The 14,842-nt window shown below is 45.1% G+C and overlaps 1 protein-coding gene across 2 annotated transcripts; it reads left to right on the forward strand.

Annotated features, from left to right (window-relative positions):
- Nucleotides 1-484: 484 nt before the first annotated feature.
- Nucleotides 485-14,260, forward strand: LOC149065795 (uncharacterized). Of its 2 annotated transcripts, XM_089253588.1 has the most exons (2): nt 485-10,488; nt 10,585-14,260. In XM_089253588.1, the coding sequence occupies exons 1-2, from the start codon at nt 519-521 to the stop codon at nt 14,124-14,126; spliced, it is 13,512 nt and encodes a 4,503-aa protein (XP_089109714.1). In that variant the 5' UTR covers nt 485-518; the 3' UTR covers nt 14,127-14,260. The 2 variants fall into 2 exon arrangements, with proteins under 2 accessions (XP_089109714.1, XP_089109713.1); XM_089253587.1 differs by having other exon boundaries at nt 485-14,260.
- Nucleotides 14,261-14,842: the final 582 nt, after the last annotated feature.

The following is a 14,842-nucleotide window of genomic DNA, read 5'->3' on the forward strand; positions in this document are numbered from 1 at the left end:
ATGATGAATTCAAAGATAATAATTTCCAACGAATGATTAGGCTAATGCATATATATAACAAATATCTCTTGAATCGATTAAAATACAATCTTTTTTAGATTGTATTTGTTTGTTTGCGAGTTCATGTTTGCTTCTTGAATACGGATTTTGATCACACATAAAACAACCTTTTCACTGCAGATAAAAATAAGGATACGAAGTGAATTTTTCGAAGAAACAAAATTTGTGGAATAACAAGCTTATCAGTACATCGCACTACGAAAAACTTGCGCAAAATATGATAACGTGACATACGTATTAAAACATAAGCACCTTGACGCTAAGATCGTGGATTCATTTGCATAGCTGCTCCCCACCATCAGAAGATATTAACAAACAATCCACCAATTAACAACTTGCGTTGAAAAGGCTTTGTTTAGAAATTGCATGAAATGGGCGGAGAAATACGCCCACAATTCCGCGAGTATAAAAGTTAACACGCATACAAACTTTATGAACGGTTTGTCGATGCCTCCGCCATGGATTGGCGTATATACAATATTCTGGCTGTGTTTACACTCGCATCCGGCATTGTTCAAGGTGGCAGTGATGACGATGGAGAAGAGTGCGTATGGTGTGATGACCAGAAAACTGCGCAATATATTTCTTGTGTGATTAACAAGATAGAGCAATCACCAGCATTTCCAGATGACCATAGACATCTATTGAATGAATCTTTGGAACATACAGTGAATGCGCTATATAACATTCGGAATTCTCCCGGCAGCATGAAAGGTAAGATCGAGTCTATGAATTTAGCTACTGCAACTGGTTTGGCTAAGCTTATGATGATTGAAGATGGTAACCCTGACACTGAAACAAAAATTCAAGCTGTGGTAAACGCGTTGAGTGCATGTTCTAAATTTGTTACTGGGAAAAAGGAACTGGAAATGATAGATGAATTAGAAACATTTATAAAGGTGTTTGGTCGAACGGGTTCTGTCACACATAGATTATCTGAAATTATGAAACAAAAAAAATCAGCCAGCAGCTTTTTGGAAAATTTGAAAAAAAAGCGCCCTCCTAATAAAGATAGTCCCAAAAAGGAACCAAAAAGAATAGATTTAGATGTGCCAGAGAAGTTGAAATTTTCGATTGAAGATGATGACTTAAAAATTTTAAATTTAAATAAAACTGATATCGAAAACATCACAAAAACATCGTCAGAGGTAAAAGTTGAAACAGCTAAGTATGCTCGTAAATTGTTCAGTGAATTGGTTCAAGTAAGATCATTTAGGGTTTTATTCTCGACTGAAACAACAAAAGTCGAATTGGCAAAAATATCGTATCGGATAGTAATTTTCGCAATGAGGCCATATGGAAATAACATTTCCAAAGCTGCTGCAAAACTAGTGTCCAAAACGATAATAAAAATGAAGAAGAAACCAACACCCATTGAGTATGCAGAAATATTCGTTCGGTGCATCGTGAAAGTTCTCTACGTAAAGAAAAGAATAACTAAGAAATCAGTTACAGAAGTAACCGGTTTAACCACTGCAATTAATACCGCGTGTGACAAATCATTAAGAAAAGAACCGTTCGATGTTGATGAATATTTCTCATATGACTATGACGAGTTTGAGGCCGATTATTATTACGTAGAAGAAGAGCTGGAAATATGGATTACCGAACTAACAGGTACAACTAAGGAGACAAAAACGGTTAGACGAACAATACGTGACAGAGTAGAAAAAGAGAAAGATAAAAGAAAATTGAAAAAAAGGAGAAGAAGATTCGAAGATGATGAAAATAATCCCGAAAAGAGAAAGGCAAAGAAGAAGAGAAAACGAGAAAACCTCGGAGATGTAGATGAACCTGTTCAATGGATAAAAAAACCGGAGCCTGGTGAAAATGCTCGTGAACCGAAAAAAAACGAAAACAAGAAACTTCCAAACGATCAAGACACATCGGAAACTGATAAAGAAAAATTGAAGTCCCCGAATAATAAACCTGACGACAAAACAACCGAGGACTCTCCAGATGATAGAACAAAATCCATCGGGAAAAAAAGATCAAAACGACCTGGGGATGAACAACGAAACCCAGAAGACGAAAAACCCGAAGATCAAACTAATCCCAAAGACAGGAGGAAAAAACCTAAACGCAATGGAGAGAAATCCCGTAAGACAGGCGATAAACCACAAGAAGTTCCTGAAAAAAATTCCGATGAAGGAAAACCCCCTACAGGAGGCACAACACGGATCAAAGGACCTGACGATGAATCAAAGCCATCGGGAGATAAACCAGATGAGGGTATTCCTGATGAACGAAAAAATCCTACAGGAGGTAGAACAAGGACCAAAGCACCTGACGATAAACCAGATGAGGACACTCCTGATGAACGAAAAACTCCTACAGGAGGTAGAACAAGGACCAAAGCACCTGACGATAAACCAGATGAGGACACTCCTGATGAACGAAAAACTCCTACAGGAGGTAGAACAAGGACCAAAGCACCTGACGATAAACCAGATGAGGACACTCCTGATGAACGAAAAACTCCTACAGGAGGTAGAACAAGGACCAAAGCACCTGACGATAAACCAGATGAGGACACTCCTGATGAACGAAAAACTCCTACAGGAGGTAGAACAAGGACCAAAGCACCTGACGATAAACCAGATGAGGACACTCCTGATGAACGAAAAACTCCTACAGGAGGTAGAACAAGGACCAAAGCACCTGACGATAAACCAGATGAGGACACTCCTGATGAACGAAAAACTCCTACAGGAGGTAGAACAAGGACCAAAGCACCTGACGATAAACCAGACGAGGACACTCCTGATGAACGAAAAACTCCTACAGGAGGTAGAACAAAGACCAAAGCACCTGACGATAAACCAAAGCAACCAGGAGATAAACCAGATAAAGACACTCCTGATGAACGAAAAACTCCTACAGGAGGTAGAACAAGAACAAAAGGACCTGACGATAAACCAAAGCAACCGGGAGATAAACCAGATGAGGACATTCCTGATGAACGAAAAACTCCTACAGGAGGTAGAACAAGAACAAAAGGACCTGACGATAAACCAAAGCAACCGGGAGATAAACCAGATGAGGACATTCCTGATGAACGAAAAACTCCTACAGGAGGTAGAACAAGAACAAAAGGACCTGACGATAAACCAAAGCAACCGGGAGATAAACCAGATGAGGACATTCCTGATGAACGAAAAACTCCTACAGGAGGTAGAACAAGGACCAAAGCACCTGACGATAAAACAGACGAGGACACTCCTGATGAACGAAACACTCCTACTGGAGGTAGAACAAGGACCAAAGGGCCTGACAATAAACCAAAGCAACCGGGAGAAAAACCAGATGAGGACATTCCGGATGAACGAAAAACTCCTACGGGAGGTAGAACAAGGACCAAAGGACCTGACGATAAACCAAAGCAACCGGGAGATAAACCAGATGAGGACATTCCTGATGAACGAAAAACTCCTACAGGAGGTAGAACAAGAACAAAAGGACCTGACGATAAACCGAAGCAACCGGGAGATAAACCAAATGAGGACATTCCTGAAGAACGAAAAACTCCTACAGGAGGTAGAACAAGAACCAAAGGACCTGACGATAAACCAGATGAGGACATTCCTGATGAACCAAAAACTCCTACAGGAGGTAGAACAAGGACCAAAGGACCTGACGATGGACCAAAGCAACCGGGAGATAAACCAGATGAGGACATTCCTGATGAACGAAAAACTCCTACAGGAGGTAGAACAAGGACCAAAGGACCTGACGATGAACCAAAGCAACCGGGAGATAAACCAGATGAGGACATTCCTGATCAGCGAAAAACTCCTACAGGAGGTAGAACAAGGACCAAAGGACCTGACGATGGACCAAAGAAACCGGGAGATAAACCAGATGAGGACATTCCCGATGAGCGAAAAACTCCTACAGGGGGTAGAACAAGGTCCAAAGCACCTGACGATAAACCAGATGAGGACACTCCTGATGAACGAAAAACTCCTACAGGAGGTAGAACAAGGACCAAAGGACCTGACGATAAACCAGATGAGGACATTCCTGATGAACCAAAAACTCCTACAGGAGGTAGAACAAGGACCAAAGGACCTGATGATGGACCAAAGCAACCGGGAGATAAACCAGATGAGGACATTCCTGACGAACGAAAAACTCCTACAGGAGGCAGAACAAGGACCAAAGGACCTGACGATGAACCAAAGCAACCGGGAGATAAACCAGATGAGGACATTCCTGATGAGCGAAAAACTCCTACAGGAGGTAGAACAAGGACCAAAGGACCTGACGATGAACCAAAGAAACCGGGAGATAAACCAGATGAGGACATTCCCGATGAACGAAAAACTCCTACAGGAGGTAGAACAAGAACAAAAGGACCTGACGATAAACCAAAGCAACCGGGAGATAAACCAGATGAGGACATTCCTGATGAACGAAAAACTCCTACAGGAGGTAGAACAAGGACCAAAGGACCTGACGATAAACCAGATGAGGACACTCCTGATGAACGAAAAACTCCTACTGGAGGTAGAACAAGGACCAAAGGGCCTGACAATAAACCAAAGCAACCGGGAGAAAAACCAGATGAGGACATTCCGGATGAACGAAAAACTCCTACGGGAGGTAGAACAAGGACCAAAGGACCTGACGATAAACCAAAGCAACCGGGAGACACACCGGATGAAGACATTCCTGACGACAGAGACACACCTAAAGGAGGACGAAGAAAGCCCAAAAGTCCCGACGATAAACTAAAAGAACAGGGAGAAAAACCAGATGAAGACACGCCTAAAGGAGGCAGAATTAAACCCAAAGGTCCTGACAATGAACCAGATGAAAACACTGTTGATGACAAAGACACACCAAAACGCGGTAGAAAAGAACCAAAACGTCCTGATGGCAAACAGAAGCAACCAGATAACACACCAGACGAAGACAATCCTGATGACAGAGGTACACCTAGAGGTGGCAGAAAGAGGTCAAAGGGGCCTGACGACAAACCGAAGCAACCGGGAGACACACCAGATGAAGACACTCCTGATGATAAAGACACACAGAAAGGCGATCGAAGGAGGCCAAAACGTCCTGACGACAAACCGAAGCAACCGGGGGACGCACCAGACGAAAACACTCCTGATGACAAAGACAGGCCTAGAGGCGGTAGAAAGAGGCCAAAAGGTCCTGACGGTAAGCCGAGGCAACCGTCTCCTAATGACAGAGACACACCAAAACGAGATAGAAGAAAACCCAAAGGTCCGGACGATAAACCAGATAAAAACACTCCTGATGATAGAGACAAGCCTAGACGCGGTAGAAGGAGGCCAAAAGGTCCTAACGGCAAACCAAAGCAACCTAGTGACACACCAGATGCAGGCACCCCTGATGACCGAGACACGCCAAGAGGAGGTAGAAGAAAACCCAAAGGTCCTGGTGATAAACCAAATGAAGACACTCCAGATAAAAGAGACAGACCTAGACGCGGTAGAAGGAGGCCAAAAGGTCCCGACGGCAAACCGAAGAAACCACGAGACACACCAGAAGGAGAAACGCGTGATGACACAGACAGACCAAGAAGCGGTAGAAGGAGGCCAAAAGGTCCTGACAACAAACCTAAGCAACCCATAGACACGCCTGATGACAGAGATACGCCTAAAGGCGGTAGCAGGAGGCCAAAAGGTCCTAACGGTAAGCCGAAGCAACCTGGGGACACTCCAGATAAAGACACTACAGATGACAGAGACAGGCCAAGAGGCGGTAGAACGAGGCCCAAAGGTCCTGACGGCAAACCAAAGCAACCTGGGGACACAACAGATGGGGAGAGTCCTGATGACACAGACAGACCAAGAGGCGGAAGAAGGACGCCAAAAGCTCCTGACGGTAAACCGAAGCAACCAGGAGACACACCAGATGAAGACAATCCAGATGACAAAGACAGACCTAGAGGCGGTAGAAGGAGGCCAAAAGGTCCTGACGGAAAGCCGAAGCGACCTGGAGACACACCAGATGAAGACTCTCCTGATGACAGAGACACGCCAAAAGGAGGTAGAAGAAAACCCAAAGGTACTGACGATAAACCAGACCAAGACACTCCTGATGATAGAGACAGACCTAGAGGTGGTAGGACGAAACCAAAAGGTCCTGACGGCAAACCGAAGCAACCTGGGGACACACCAGATGGAGAGATTCCTGATGACAGAGACAGACCAAGAGGCGGAAGAAGGAGGCCAAAAGGTCCTGACGGTAAGCCGATGCAACCAGGAGACACACCAGATGAAGACACTCCAGATGACAGAGACAGACCTAGAGGCGGTAGAAGGAGGCCAAAAGGTCCTGACGGTAAGCCGAAGCGACCTGGAGACACGCCAGATGAAGACTCTCCTGATGACAGAAGCAAGCCAAAAGGAGGTAGAAGAAAACCCAAAGGTCCTGACGATAAACCAGACGAAGACACTCCTGATGATAGAGACAGGCCTAAAGGTGGTAAAAGAAGACCAAGAGGTCCTAACGGCAAACGGAAGCAACCTAGAGAGACACCAGATGGAGATACCCCTGATGACAGAGACACGCCAAAAGGAGGTAGAAGAAAACCCAAAGGTACTGACGATAAACCATACGAAGACACTCCTGATGATAGAGACAGACCAAGAGGTGGTAGGAGGAAGCCAAAAGGTCCTGACGGCAAACCGAAGCAACCTGGGGACACACCAGATGGAGAGAGTCCTGATGACAGAGACACACCAAGAGGCGGTAGAAGGACGCCAAAAGGTCCTGACGGTAAGCCGAAGCAACCAGGTGACACACCAGATGTAGACACTCCAGATGACAGAAACAGACCTAGAGGCGGTAGAAGGAGGCCAAAAGGTCCTGACGGAAAGCCGAAGCGACCTGGAGACACACCAGATGAAGACTCTCCTGATGACAGAGACACGCCAAAAGGAGGTAGAAGAAAACCCAAAGGTACTGACGATAAACCAGACCAAGACACTCCTGATGATAGAGACAGACCTAGAGGTGGTAGGACGAAACCAAAAGGTCCTGACGGCAAACCGAAGCAACCTGGGGACACACCAGATGGAGAGATTCCTGATGACAGAGACAGACCTAGAGGCGGTAGAAGGAGGCCAAAAGGTCCTGACGGTAAGCCGAAGCGACCTGGAGACACGCCAGATGAAGACTCTCCTGATGACAGAAACAAGCCAAAAGGAGGTAGAAGAAAACCCAAAGGTCCTGGCGATAAACCAGACGAAGACACTCCTGATGATAGAGACAGGCCTAAAGGTGGTAGAAGACGACCAAGAGGTCCTGACGGCAAACGGAAGCAACCTAGAGAGACACCAGATGGAGATACCCCTGATGACAGAGACACACCAAGAGGCGGTAGAAAGAGGCCAAAAGGTCCTGACGGTAAGCTGAAGCAACCTGGAGATACACCAGATGAAGACTCTCCTGATGACAGGAACACGCCAAAAGGAGGTAGAAGAAAACCCAAAGGTCCGGACGATAAACCAGATGAAGACATTCCTGATGATAGAGACAAACCCAGAGGAGGTAGAAGAAGACCAAAAGGTCCGGACGGCAAACCTAAACAACCTGGGGATACACCAGATGTTGACACTCCTGATGATAGAGACAAACCCAGAGGCGGAAGAAGGAGGCCAAAAGGTCCGGACGGCAAACCAAAGCAACCTGGGGATACACCAGATGAAAACACCCCTGATGACAGAGACACGCCAAAAGGAGGTAGAAGAAAACCCAAAGGTCCGGACGATAAACCAGATGAAGACATTCCTGATGATAGAGACAAACCCAGAGGAGGGAGAAGAAGACCAAAAGGTCCGTACGGCAAACCAAACCAACCTGGGGATACATCAGATGTTGACACTCCTGATGACAGAGGCCAGCCCAGAGGCGGAAGAAGGAGGCCAAAAGGTCCTGACGACAAACCAAAGCAACCTGGGGACACACCAGATGAAGACACCCCTGATGACAGAGACACGCCAAAAGGAGGTAGAAGAAAACCCAAAGGTCCGGACGATAAACCAGATGAAGACATTCCTGATGATAGAGACAACCCCAGAGGAGGTAGAAGACGACCAAAAGGTCCGGACGGCAGACCAAAACAACCTGGGGATACACCAGATGTTGACACTCCTGATGACAGAGACAAACCCAGAGGCGGAAGAAGGAGGCCAAAAGGTCCTGACGGCAAACCAAAGCAACCTGGGGACACAACAGATGGAGAGAGTCCTGATGACACAGACAGACCAAGAGGCGGAAGAAGGACGCCAAAAGCTCCTGACGGTAAAGCGAAGCAACCAGGAGACACACCAGATGAAGACAATCCAGATGACAAAGACAGACCTAGAGGCGGTAGAAGGAGGCCAAAAGGTCCTGACGGAAAGCCGAAGCGACCTGGAGACACACCAGATGAAGACTCTCCTGATGACAGAGACACGCCAAAAGGAGGTAGAAGAAAACCCAAAGGTCCGGACGATAAACCAGATGAAGATATTCCTGATGATAGAGACAAACCCAGAGGAGGTAGAAGAATATCTAAAGTACCTGATAATGAACCAGATAAACCCAGAGAGAAGTCAGATGAGGAAATACCCGATAACCAAAAGAACGTTCCAGGAACTTCGAAGAAACCTAAACAGCCTGATGAAGATAAAACACCAAAAAAACGTAGGAGAAGGCCAAAAAAATCTGATGACGATGGTAAACCAAAAAAAAGGAGAAGGCGACCGAAACCACCTGGTGGTGAACCAGAGCAACCGGGAGATAATTCAATTGAAAACACACCTAAAGGAGATAGTAGAAATCCTAACGGCCAGCCCAAGGATGAGCAACGCCAACCAGAAGAGAAACGAAATGAGGAAATCCCTGATGATGGAGAGAGACCTGAAAGTGGTAAAAGAACCAAGAAACCTTCTGACTCCCCAAAGAGACGTAGAAGAAGACCTAAACAATCTGATGACAGCGGCACCCCGAGGAGACGCAAAAGAAGGCCGAGGAAACCAGACGATAGACCAAGGCAACGAGAAGAAAACCCAGTAGAGAACATCCCGGATGGCAGTGATACATCCTCAGGGGGTAGAAGAAAACCAAATGAACCAGAAGACAATCCCCGCGAACGTGAATACAAACCAGATGGAGATACTCCTGATGATACAGACACCCCTACAGGCAGTAGAAGAAAGCCCAAGGCTCCTGACGGTCAACCGAGGCAACCAGAGGATAAACCAGATGAAAACACTCCTGACGACCGGGAGACACCTACAGGAGTTCGAAGGAGGTCCAAAGGTCCTGGTGATAAACCAAACCAACCAGGAGGTGAACCAGATGGAGACACCTCTGATGATACAGACACGCCTAAAGGAGGTAGAAATAAACCCAAGAGTCCCGATGATCAACCAAAGCAACCTGGAGATACATCAGATGTTGACACTCCTGATGACAGAGACAAACCCAGAGGCGGAAGAAGGAGGCCAAAAGGTCCTGACAGTAAGCCGGAGCGACCTGGAGATACACCAGATGAAAACACCCCTGATGACAGAGACACGCCAAAAGGAGGTAGAAGAAAACCCAAAGGTCCGGACAATAAACCAGATGAAGACATTCCTGATGATAGAGACAAACCCAGAGGCGGAAGAAGGAGGCCAAAAGGTCCTGACGGCAAACCAAAGCGACCTGGAGATACACCAGATGAAGACACCCCTGATGACAGGGACACGCCAAAAGGAGGTAGAAGAAAACCCAAAGGTCCGGACGATAAACCAGATGAAGACATTCCTGATGATAGAGACAAACCCAGAGGCGGAAGAAGGAGGCCAAAAGGTCCTGACGGCAAACCAAAGCAACCTGGGGACACACCAGATGAAGACACCCCTGATGACAGGGACAGGCCAAAAGGAGGTAGAAGAAAACCCAAAGGTCCGGACGATAAACCAGATGAAGACATTCCTGATGATAGAGACAAACCCAGAGGAGGTAGAAGAAGACCAAAAGGTCCGGACGGCAAACCTAAACAACCTGGGGATACACCAGATGTTGACACTCCTGATGATAGAGACAAACCCAGAGGCGGAAGAAGGAGGCCAAAAGGTCCTGACGGCAAACCAAAGCGACCTGGAGATACACCAGATGAAGACACCCCTGATGACAGGGACACGCCAAAAGGAGGTAGAAGAAAACCCAAAGGTCCGGACGATAAACCAGATGAAGACATTCCTGATGATAGAGACAAACCCAGAGGAGGTAGAAGAAGACCAAAAGGTCCGGACGGTAAGCCGAAGCAACCTGGAGATACACCAGATGTAGACACCCCTGATGACAGAGACACGCCAAAAGGAGGTAGAAGAAAACCCAAAGGTCCGGACGATAAACCAGATGAAGACATTCCTGATGATAGAGACAAACCCAGAGGAGGTAGAAGAAGACCAAAAGGTCCTGACGGCAAACCAAAGCGACCTGGAGATACACCAGATGAAGACATTCCTGATGATAGAGACAAACCCAGAGGAAGTAGAAGAAGACCAAAAGGTCCGGACGGCAAACCTAAACAACCTGGGGATACACCAGATGTTGACACTCCTGATGATAGAGACAAACCCAGAGGCGGAAGAAGGAGGCCAAAAGGTCCTGACGGCAAACCGAAGCGACCTGGAGATACACCAGATGAAGACACCCCTGATGACAGAGACACGCCAAAAGGAGGTAGAAGAAAACCCAAAGGCCCTGAGGATAAATCAGATAAAGACACTCCTGATGACAGAGACAGCCCTCGAGGCGGTAGAAGGAGGCCAAAAGGTCCTGACGGCAAACCGAAGCAATTTGGTGACACACCAGATGGAGACACTCTTGATGACAGAGACACGCCAAAAGGAGGTAGAAGAAAACCCAAAAGTCCGGACGATAAACCAGATGAAGACATTCGTGATGATAGAGACAAACCCAGAGGAGGTAGAAGAAGACCAAAAGGTCCGGACGGCAAACCTAAACAACCTGGGGATACACCAGATGTTGACACTCCTGATGATAGAGACAAACCCAGAGGAGGTAGAAGAAGACCAAAAGGTCCGGACGGCAAACCAAAGCAACCTGGGGATACATCAGATGTTGACACTCCTGATGATAGAGACAAACCCAGAGGCGGAAGAAGGAGGCCAAAAGGTCCGGACGGCAAACCAAAGCAACCTGGGGTTACACCAGATGTTGACACTCCTGATGATAGAGACAAACCCAGAGGCGGAAGAAGGAGGCCAAAAGGTCCTGACGGCAAACCAAAGCAACCTGGGGACACACCAGATGAAGACACCCCTGATGACAGGAACACGCCAAAAGGAGGTAGAAGAAAACCCAAAGGTCCGGACGATAAACCAGATGAAGACATTCCTGATGATAGAGACAAACCCAGAGGAGGTAGAAGAAGACCAAAAGGTCCTGACGGCAAACCAAAGCGACCTGGAGATACACCAGATGTTGACACTCCTGATGATAGAGACAAACCCAGAGGCGGAAGAAGGAGGCCAAAAGGTCCTGACGGTAAGCCGATGCAACCTGGAGATACACCAGATGAAGACTCTCGCCAGAGAAGGAGACCGAGGAGACCCCGAGGAAAATCTCGTAGACCTGGTGATCAATCTGATGAAGACTTCCCGAATGAAACTCCTGTAGGTAGAAAAAGAAGACCCAAGCGTCCATTTGATCAGCCAGATGATCAAGTTCCAGGTGACAGTGAAACACCAGAAGGAAAAAGGAGTCCGAAGAAACCCAGAAGGAAATCTCGTAAACCTGGTGATGAACCTGACGAGGTTCTTCCAGAAGACACACCTACAGGAAAAAAAAGAAGACCCAAACGTCCGGATGATCAACCAGAAAATCAAACTCCGGATAATAGTGAAACACCAAAAGGGAAAAGACGACGACCAAGAAAACCTGACGATGAGCCTGAAGACAAACAGACCGAACCTAGGAAAGAGAGAGGTCAACCAGGTGACATGCCAGATAGCATCATGAATGACACTCCAAAAGAAACTACTGATGAGCCACAAAATCCGATGGAAGAACCAGATGAGAATGTGCCTGAAGGCAGAAGGAAAAAGCAGAAAATACCAGTCGAGAGACAACGCAAACCGGAAGAAAAACCAAACGATAACGATACACCAAGTAAATCTTCTGAACAGCCTTCTAGAAAACCCAAAGGTAGAGAGAGTATTGAATGGGAGATGGATTACATATATGAAGAATATGAAAAGTGGGTGAGGAGTGTTAGAACTGAATTTAATCGTACAAATTTCCGTCTGAATATCGAAAACCGTAACATAGAACCAGATCAAAAGTCGGTACTTCGTCGTCCAGAGCAATGCTTCATAGGATACTATGATCTTTACGAAGAGAATTACATATTAAAATTCTTGAGAACATTACAGTCACGGCTTATGCAGTCTGATTCATTTGTTGACTTCTATAATGAACAGATGGAGTCTCATCTTGGAACATTCTATTCGTATGGTGGTTCGATTCATTCCGTTGAAAGTTATGGAGAGGAAATTGCATCTGAAGCTGCATTAATAACCAAAGACTTCATGCATAATATTTCTACAGGTTGCAATCCTTTTGACTACGCTACTGGTATTTCTAAAGCAATTACTGTTGCATTGAAAGATTATAATGCGATATCAAAACTATCTCCAGTGGAGCAGGCCAAGTCTATTGCTTCAAAGTTCACGGAAGTTCTCCCTTCTCCATCCCCAAACCAACCAGGAAAAGAACAAAAGACAAAAACTTCTGTAAAGAAACCTTCCTCTTCCGATGAAACTACCAAAGAGAGTCTTGATATTACTTCGCCACCAGATACAACACAGCCAAGTGAACAACCTAGCTCAGGTACTACTATGAAACCCTCAAAAGAAACATCGGAATGTTTGCCAGAGAAGGAAAGAAAGCCCATTTTTTACAAAACCATGATTTCAAAGTTTTTAAACTCTAATATTTTCCTGAGCTTCTACAACAATATTGACGATAAAAATGCTGGTATACTTTACTCTTTTGGTGGAGCGTTGAATGCCCTGAATGATTACGACGATGAAATAGCTTTCGAAGCTGCAGAAGAAACGGGAAATGCCGTAGAGGCGCTTCCCGCCGAGGCACGAGCACCTGATTACGCAAAAGCTATTGCAAAAGCTATAACTGAGGTAGCTTTTAATCACGGGTTGTCGTTGTGTGACATTGAATTCCAAACAACTTCAACAGTGACGAAATATTTGGCAGTTTTACCACAGGACCCAATTGAGGAACCAAAAGCTGAACTTTCTACAGAAATTCCAACTGTTCAGCCTAGCGAAACACAACCATCGACGAAAGCTAGTGAACAGCCAGTTGATTCAACAGAAAAGCCTCCCCAAGAAAGCGAAACAACATTAGATGGAAGACTCACAGAACCGGTAACAAAACCACCGAAGGATGCTCCGAATGATCCATTAAGTCTCGATGACATCATTGCAATATTCGCTCGAAAGTTCCACCAAAAATTGAAGAAGTCTTGTGCTTTCAAGTCCCTCTTCTCGGATATAGATGCAAAATCAGCAGCAATATATTCTTACAGTGGTGTGCTCTACGCTTTGAATGACTATGACGACAAAATATCTTTCGATGCAGCGCAAGCAGCAGGTAATGCGGTTAGGCAACTGCAATCGGGTGCCACATCTAATGAATATGCATTTGCTATCGCCAAGTCTATAACAGTGACACTTTATAAGTACCGTGCAATATCGACGACTAGGCCGGCAGCTCAAGCCGCCTTGCTGGCATCAAGGTTCCTTGAAATTCTACCATCTAAGGGTTCTCTGGATGAACCTAGCTGTCAAGCCTCGTCTTTTGTGAAAAAGTTCGCAAAAAAGAATCCGATAAATCCTGATGACTACAATGACAAGGATGACGATAGTTGTGGAGATACAAAAAATGAACCCACACCAAACTCCAAAAAATTTTCCAAAAGTAACATCATTGGCAATGACGAAGAAAAAACAGAGACTTCTTCCAAAAAATACGGCAAAGAAAAATCGGAAGAAAATTCAAAATAATATAAACACATTAATTCATTTTTAAACTAAGATCTAACATAGTCGATCTGTTGCTGTTCAGCTTTCGATGTCTTTAGACAAAAAATTTGTCACCGCTCAAATATTTCTTTTCACAATAAAAAATTTAAAATATATTCTTTTGCTATTATTCATTTTAGTAAAGAAATAATTTCAATAAGACTGCAGATGTAACACTGATACGATATCGTCTCTCCTAGCTATCAAATTGTGATTTACATTATTACTGCGATTCCATAAGATTATTAATATAGTTTTTAAAGTGAAAGAAATCCTCCGTTACTGCTATGCATTTAATTTATTTATAGTACTCTTAGTTGCACATTACCTCGGAGTTCTGTACGTAAGACCATCTGCAAACGTTTTACTTTCGAAGGTATCACCTATATCTGCATCGGAATCTCTTTACGTAGGACTGGAAGGTGGCCAACCTGCTATGATTGTACTGCTCAGTGGCACGACATGGTATTAAGAGTGGTACGAAAAGGTTTAACACAAAAATCGAAATGGTAAAAAATTTAAATTCAAACTGAAAAATGTATTTAAAATTCTAGATTTAATTAAGATACTTCTCAGGACGTTGACGAGGATAAAGAAATGGTTGGCGACCATTGTCTTAGGCGATGGCTCATTTTTTATGGGTGTTGCCACCTATTTTGTTTAATGGTAGCTAACATGTTGCGTCTTCTTGCACATAA

Source organism: Pholcus phalangioides, unplaced genomic scaffold (assembly GCF_987345545.1).
Source record: "Pholcus phalangioides strain wild (caught in Gottingen) unplaced genomic scaffold, Ppha-v1.0 ptg000039l_1, whole genome shotgun sequence".
Classification (NCBI taxonomy): Eukaryota; Metazoa; Arthropoda; class Arachnida; order Araneae; family Pholcidae; genus Pholcus; species Pholcus phalangioides.